The 8,637-nt window shown below is 34.5% G+C and overlaps 1 protein-coding gene across 2 annotated transcripts in view; it reads left to right on the forward strand.

Annotated features, from left to right (window-relative positions):
- Window positions 1-8,352, forward strand: part of LOC149790528 (heat shock 70 kDa protein 12A-like) — a 35,667-nt gene extending 27,315 nt beyond the window's left edge. Inside the window, exons 5-6 of one of the 2 annotated variants that reach the window (XM_089972576.1) lie at window positions 4,128-4,298; window positions 7,248-7,416. In XM_089972576.1, coding sequence (XP_089828702.1) covers window positions 4,128-4,298; window positions 7,248-7,280 — 204 coding nt within the window. In that variant the 3' untranslated portion in view covers window positions 7,281-7,416. Of the gene's footprint in view, window positions 1-4,127; window positions 4,299-7,247 lie in introns of both variants that reach the window. The other variant, XM_089972575.1, reaches the window with a different exon arrangement.
- Window positions 8,353-8,637: the final 285 nt, after the last annotated feature.

Below are 8,637 nucleotides of genomic sequence, written 5' to 3' on the forward strand. Positions count from 1 at the left end.
AAGGAAGCGAACAATGATATTTATTTCATCTACATGGGAGAGACCATACTACCTGCACAAACATTATCCATCAATTCAACATATTGGCAATGACACGAGTAAGTCAAGAATCGATAATAAAATAAGTCTTTAGTAACTTAATTTGATTCTTGTCTAGTTTAACAAATCCATGTGAAAAGGGCAACGAGTGAGAAAGATTTCAATATAGAACGCCGATAAATTGAAGAAGTAAACATGACGTTAACACATAGGAAAATGAAATAAGAGAGCAACAACTATAATTGAAACTTACAGTTACTACAGTGTATGAAATCAGTGTGTAATTGAAAGATTCGTATTTATTTATGACTTGCGTATTCAATCATTAATTGAGAAACGTTTTTGTTGATAAGGAAAACAATGTAATGCATAATATTTCAGAAGAACAGTCAACATGCACATTCTATTGCAACAAGGACAATAATGACATGACGACAAGAGGAACTAACTGCTAATGACGACAGTTCAGCGAGTGTTGATACTACGTGTTTAAAACAAAATTCAAAAATAAATACCACTACGAGCAATAATTACACAGCATACATAACCAACTAGAACTGTCGACAAGAAATGCATAGTGAGATCTATACAGACATCTATTGAATACATTATACATTTTCCTCGATCAATAATGTCCAAGAAAACCCTAACGGATATATTGTACAGCGTTACTTGAGATGTTCCCTGTTAGAAAATATGTTCCATGGAGACTTTGTTTTATACACTGCTATTTGAGACTACAAGCAGTTATAAACAGGTTGATTTCTTAATCGAACATTAAATATGAACATGAAAGATGAAGGTGGAAATATGATAGACTTTATAATATGATTGTTGACTCTATTATTTGCATTAAATGCACGAATATATTTCAGAGGTCCAAGTAATTTATATTACCAATTACCAGAACAATTACTTGAACAGTTATGAATAAAGATGTATCGAAAAACTGTGACTTTAACTTGAACAAAAACTGCATGCCACATTTAGGTGATCCGGTGCAATCAACTGGTGCTGCAACTAATCATACTGAGGAAAGAGGTGTAGACACACAGATTCAGAGACCAATAATTTGAAAGGTGCAAATAAATAAAATGCAACAATTTCGAATCACACAGCGAAAATAGAGATAACATCCATACAATAAATTACTTTATTAAATGCTCATTTTTATCTTCGTTAACTTTGCCTTGCTAGAATCGTGCGATATTTTGCGATATTGCACACCATCGTATTGCACTCATGTGCACGAAACGTGTGCCCAATAGTGTATTCGGAACTACTTTGTAAACGAATCATGTACACTCATGAAGTAGACTTTTTTACGTTTTGGTTGAATGAATTTGTTTCTGTATGAACTAAAGTAAATGTTTCATGGACTGACACATTCCAGCTGCTTTGCAATATTCCGAGTTAACTTTTTTTGATACAATGTTTCGGATTTAGAACTAAATCCAGTCCATAGGCATGAACTTTAGTAGAATCGACAAAATTACTAAAATCTATTCATTCCATACCAACGCTCATTGATTCATAATACGACTTTACATTTCAAGTTTAGGTAGATAAAAATGCAATATTCTTTCGAAAGTGATATCTAGCTAGCGTCTAATTTCAAATGTATCTGGGCGGCGTTATGTGCGAATTAATAATGTTGTTGCTGTGTACTTATGAATCTGCGCTTGTGTAGTTAGTTTGGATTAGAGCATAAATTCATAAACCTTGTTTCTAGTAGTGCAGAAAATAAACGTATAATGAAACGGTTACTGCATTTGTATAGGAACATTTGAATTCGTTTTGTCGGATAGATATGCTGCACTCTCTGCACTCGAGCAGTATATCCATTTGTAAAACTTGTTCATAATTTCGCATATAAAAGCAGTAACCTATAAATATATGTAATTGACTTGAAATGAAGGAGATGATGTAACAGATGGGTTACGTAAACGTGTTAACTACATAATATAAAAAGATGAAGTTTCTTGGTTGAACAGCGATTTAATGCATTGTCTCATGATACGAAGTCTTGCAAAATTTAAGATAGGATCTAACCAACAGTGTGGTTGAAATAGAACAATACTTGCAACCAACTGAAGAATAACCCCTCAGAGATGTATGCATTAAAAGGTAACTGGAGAAGGAACAATCAATAAACACAGTAAGAACAGAAAGAAAATATTTACATAATAGAATCAAAGAAAATGATCAAGAGAAAAATTATATTTATATCCTGTAATAAAATTAGAAGATACAATAATATCAAGGGATAACTCTTTTTCGCTGTTTACAAACAATATATGTTTTAGACGAAATATCGGAACGATTGAGGACAACAATAACAAAATCAATGTAACTGACTGCTTACTCATTTAAGGCCAAAAGAAAATGATTATGTAATATCAAAGGCGATAATTTATAAACGTCCTATATGTTATCTGGAAGAAAACAAATATATTATTATTTGTAATTAACCAAGGATTTTCTACATCAAGCACAATAAAATCTACTGTAAAAATATATATCCATTAAGAAGAATGGCAGCTGCAGTAGTTTTGAAAGTACAATAACTAACGGTTATGAATTGACAGGAAGGAATTATCTGTGTTAATTATTTGATCAAGTGGACCTGAAGAAGAATCAGCAAGACATGGTAAATATTGAAAATCAGAGATCTTACTTATTTGGAAAGTTTCGTACTTGTTCATTTATAAAGAAGAACTATCGGAATGGTGTCCCATCCTAACAAAGATCGTACAATGCTGTTAAGATCTATGCATGCATGAACTTTCCAAACAATTGAGACGTTGCCGAAAATTGATTTGAAAGAAATTGTTAATGAGATATATAAAAATGAAACAAATCATCGCAAAAACAAGGATCAGTCCATTAGAACAATTTCATACAGAGCGAAGAAATAAAATTATGTATGTCTGACTTATGTTATTTAATGCATAGCTAATTATTTTTTGAGTATCTCTTGTAGGTATTTTAAATCACTGATACACTTACCACCTCTGTTAATACCTCTTTTCAATCCTTCCTCATCTTCTCCTACTCTCTATTCTCTCTTGAATTATCCAGCCCGTCCACAGTTTACTGTAGTTTTCTCCCGACCAGTTTCATGGTCTCGATTATTCGCACTCGTCATCTACTAGTCGCCTTATGCAACTTGCAGCATCATTTCTCAAGTTCATCCTTTTATCTCTCCATCATGCCTTCAGCGACTATTTCTCAGTTTCTACTTCTCGGTTTCGGTTCCTCTTTAGTCATCAATTTGGAACATTTGTGGCTTTCTAAACATATTATTTATTTATTTAGTGTATGGTATTAATATGCATTCTACCTAGAGACACTGTCTTGTAAATTGAAATGAGAGGACGTTGCTGTTGTTTCGTTTGTGTGCGTTGAGGTTTCATTAAACAAAAACTGACAATAGTAAGCAACAGTTTAAACTAGATGAATTTCAACTTTCAAATCAATGTTATGTAATTAGTGTATAATGTCTGAGTTTGACTGTTTAATCAAGATGGGTAGTTTTGAACAACGGGTCCTGCTCTGAAATCAATAAAAATATATATTTATTCTCAGACTCGAAAGTATTTTGTTTAAAAAATAAAGATACCTAGAGGAAATGTAACGATGCCTAAATATCTGATTTGATAATATATTGATTACGTTATCTAATTTGATAATTAATTTCACAGAAGTGAAAGGGACTCAGGGTGTCCTGTTTTATTTTGAAACGCAAAATGTACAATTATTTTTGTGCTCAGGAAGTTTTATAAACATAGGGCGTAGGTTTCCATGTTGAAGTTTATTTCAGCGTATATTGTTTGTCTGTTTTTATGTATTATCATACAATTTCTTGACTAATAAGTAATCGAATGGTACGTAACCAGTTTAAATGAAACTCAATCCGGGGAGGTCATTCAGACTTAGGTTTAGGTAAGTGTCTTTTGAGCGTGTAGTCTAATATGAAAAATTCATATACAGCAGGCTTTTGATACTTTTAAGCAAATATAAGTTGAACATATTATATTTTGTTTGGGCAAGTATACGATTAATAAAATCGTCCGTTTTTCATAAAGGCTGGAATCAGCAATGAACAACTCTCCATCGTCCTGGAGCCTGAGGCTGCTGCAATTTGGTGTCAGCAACTAGAATCTTTGAAGACATCTCAACCGGGTTCATCCTCAATGGAAAGGCTGTTCCGTCCAGGAATGAGATACACAGTTGTGGATTTGGGCGGTGTGTATGAAGTAAACTGAACCTATTATCCATATTCCAACTCAGTGACATATATAAGTCAATGGCTGTTTGTTCCATGAAGGCAATATTGTCCACTTTTGCTTTCTTTCTTTTAGTGCTGCTGTTGCTGTTAATTGCTAATTCTGATGTTGCGAGTGTTACTATTCTAATTTATATTAGTGCTACCCCCACCCCTTGATCTCATCCTTCTCTTTCTTTCTCCGGTCAAAGTCATGTTATAGTGCAAGTTAAACTAAACAAGAGTGCATGGATGAGTAACTAAGTGGGTTGAGAATACTACTCACTAAAGCATCAGTCCGTTTGTCCACAGACTATTGATCTTAAGGTATAAACCTAGCAAAGCGACATTGAGGTGATATGTATGAATGGTACCCGTACCCTTCATTGCATTTTTCGACAAACAGAAAATAACCTTCAGGTCAATCGATTCACATTTACATTTCTACGCGATCATTCCCACACTGTACATCACGTTGTGGGTGCATATAAGGGATAATATTATCCTGTGCTATACTTTGGTATCGTTTATTTTCAAAAAATCAATACAAAGCATACATTTGTACCAACACCTTTATATATGGATTAAGAAAGGTATCCCTTTAGTCCCTATTTATCATCTCATAGGATTTACTGGGTTTGAATTTCTTAGAGGCAAAGGGTTGTTCTTACTTGTATTCTTATCAAACTTCATTCTAATCATTTCTCATCGTTTTCAACTGTTGACTTTCTCAACGCACTGAGAATAAATGGCCTTGTTCATGACAAACAAAACATTCGTCTTTACCTGTTTGTCTAGACACTTAAATGCTCTTGAATTCCCTCCATCACCATTGCCTAGACATTGTATCTCCTTTTCTAAAATTAGTGGTACCCTTTCATTGACGTTGTGTTCATTCTAGGTCCTAACAAAATTCCTCTTGCCATTATATCTAGATTCAATTTTATCACGAAAGTTATTTTCAGTTTCGTCATAGGTTTTGTAGTACGTCGTGTACTTTCGAATCACACGCTGTAAGTATCTCACCTGAAATGTGATCTTGTTTTGTTTCTCCATCTTCTTAGTTGAAAGCTTAATTGGTATTGAACTGTATCCGTATCTTTATATATATATATATATATATATATATATATATATATATATATATATATATATATATATATATATATATATATATATATATATATATATCGAGAGAGAGAGAGAGAGAGAGAGAAAGAGGTGGGGGACAGCGAGAGCAAGGGTGAGTACCACTAAATTAAAAACAAATAGTCGACGATCATGAAGCGACATCATCACTCAGTGGACAATCCATAAGCAAAGCGACGATGATGAGGTTCTTTGTCACCAACACGATGGTGGACGTTCTTTGTCACCTACATGATCCATACCCGTGTTCATCATCATCATCATCATCATCATCATCATCATCATCATCATCTATCAAACTAAAGAGGTTAAGATAGTCCAAAATAGAAAGTCCGCCTACAACTCCTGGAGATTTTTTTAACAGCTTGCAAGGAAAGCGATTGCTAGAAAAGATCGAACCATTACTTGCACTAACACGGCTAAATTCAAAAGAATTTAATTCCAAAGCCGCTGCAGTGAATTGGTCACCTTTGTTATGGACTTTATGTTTCTATGATAGAGTAGTTCAGCAACTGTTAGTTCGAAGAATAAAATCGTGTATTACTTTCTCTCAATCACGATATGATCATGATCCCATGTTTAGATAGAGTCAGAACATATGCTAAATTAATGGCTTCCAAAGTTATAAAAATACTTCAGGCAGTACGATACACGAACGAAGAGTGTGACATACACTTTCATTTTCCCTATCTCTAAACTTTACAGGAAGATGTTTTTCTTCATGTCCGTCTGATACATCCTGTATGTGTTCTATCTGTTCTGTACTACAGTTAGGGATGTTTACTTTTAGGTCTGCGTCTATGAAGCGTTGCGTTAGTCAGCTTTGTCATTGGTTCAGGCAGGGTCAGGCGGTAGCCAATCTAATGGGGATGGGAACCACGGTCGGTTCATTAGGAACTGCAATCGTACATGTGTACTGGTTCACCTTTGATAGAGTAGTAGCCACACAAAGATGCATAGATTGCACACAAACAAAACTCAAAGGACAAAAAAGTAACAGTCGTGTTAAAAATGAAAGACTAAGTAGAAAGCTTTTGAAATGAATTGTCCACTTTTCTTTTCATCCTATCAACGTACAAGAAAATATCACAAATAACACCCTATTCAAACTAATGGCAAGAGAAATACTCACATTTAACATTGCTATAGCTATATATGTACACCATAAGATGCAGTTTTCCGTCGTATCTATTGTGTTCTCATATAATGTCAAGTTCCCTTGTGGCTGTATTGCTCCCACCCACAACGTATTCCATCCATCAGCTCTTGCACCTCTACCTGTTAACTGCTACTGTTTAAATGAAGCACAATTCGTAATAAGACAATGACTCATTTACACAGTGGATAGAATAACATATTAAGGGATATTCGTAAAATAATTCAAAATAGTATCTGCTGAAATACAGTCTTAATTGTAAGTTCATATGCCAGCTCTTCTGTATTCAAGAATTAAACATTACGTGAAGTTAAGCATGATTCCCAGTCTCTACTCATTTTTCACGTATTACGTACATACGAAGAGCAGAAAAACATACATTCACATTCGTCTGCCAAATAATACAAAGTGTAAACTATATATTTTTATGACGAGTTGGCAGGATTATCCGTCTAGGATTATAAATGTCAAGTCTATGTGAGGATACTCTCCCTTGTAATGCAGCAACTCAAAGCCTTGAGGGATTAATTAATGCTTTCTAGGTAGAGCTAAAACGAACGCCTGATTGTGATTCATTCAAAATTGAATTCCATTTCAATCGCCCGTTGGTGTTTCTTTATGTTCGTACAATTTTAGGTGGAACTGTCGACATTGCTGTCCATCAAATGAAGGAAGACGGATCTTTGGGAGAGTTGTACAAAGCATCCGGTGGTCCTTGGGGTGGAACGTGTGTCGACAATAATTTCTTCAAATTTATTGGCAAAATCGTGGGTCAAGACATTCGTGTGGAATATGCAAGACGAGAAATGTGGGCTTTTATAGAACTCCAGAGAGAATTTGAAGCAAAGAAGAGGTCAATAAAAACAAGAATGGACGGAAAGATAACTTTTAGGATACCACTCTCGTTATTCGAAATGATTCAGAAAAAAGAGGGTGACATAAAAAGTGTGATCTCACGATCTGGCATTGAGGGTAATATTTATTTGGTACGAAACAAGTTAAGAGTCGATCAAAGTGTTTGGGTAGCATTTTTTGATGAGTCAATCAAAAACACTGTAAGCCACGTGCGAAAAATATTGTCCAAACCTGCCTTGAACGATGTGAATACAATTCTCTTGGTTGGGGGTTTCGCTGAGTGTGAACTAGTTCAGGATGCATTCAAACGTAGTTTCGGACGTGATATGATCATTATTCCTGAGGAAGGCGGACTTGCAATCCTGAAAGGCGCAGTTATATCGGGACATATCCCTAAATCAATAACCACAAGAATAGCACGGTTTACATACGGAATTTCATGTCTACAGCATTTCAATCCCAACATTCATCCAGTTGAGAATCGAATAATCATTGACGGTGTAGCGAGATGTAAAGATGTATTTCAAAAGTATGTAGAAATTGGTGAAGTTTTGGAAATGAACCATACTGTTTCTAAATTTGGACTTCCTGTCGATGATGAGCAAGAATTTATAAATTATGAATTGTTCATTTCTACTGAGAAGTCTCCTAGATTTGTGAACGATTCCTCTTGTCGCTTGCTAGGAACATTCCATGTCCCGCTGCCACACGGAGAAACAAGACAAGAAAGGACAGTTCAGCGGGCTATGATATTCGGTGGCACAGAAATAACGTTTAAGGTCAAACACCTAAAAACTGGAAAAGAATTTAAAACCTACTTTACATATGAATGAAACAATTCATAATATAGTCAAAGAAAAGGAATTAAACTAAGCGAAACGAAAAAGGTCTGCGTCGATTTTGTCTTAAATGAATATGAAACCATATGCAAGGAATATGACGAATATAAATATTGAGAAATATTAATGCAAATATTGATAAAATGATGTTTCAACTTTCTGTTTTACGCCCTAGGCAAAAATGTTATAGAGATGTTATGGTTAGCTACAGCAATCAAGTACTTCAACAGCAGAATCTGATTCACATCATGAATGTTTCCAGTGCCAAATATAATTAAAAAACAAGCATATGAAGTATAGTATGTTTGTGACGTATTATTTACTAATTCGTT

The sequence above is a fragment of the Sinohyriopsis cumingii genome, chromosome 10 (assembly GCF_028554795.1).
Source record: "Sinohyriopsis cumingii isolate HCF-2022 chromosome 10, ASM2855479v2, whole genome shotgun sequence".
Taxonomy (NCBI): domain Eukaryota; kingdom Metazoa; phylum Mollusca; class Bivalvia; order Unionida; family Unionidae; genus Sinohyriopsis; species Sinohyriopsis cumingii.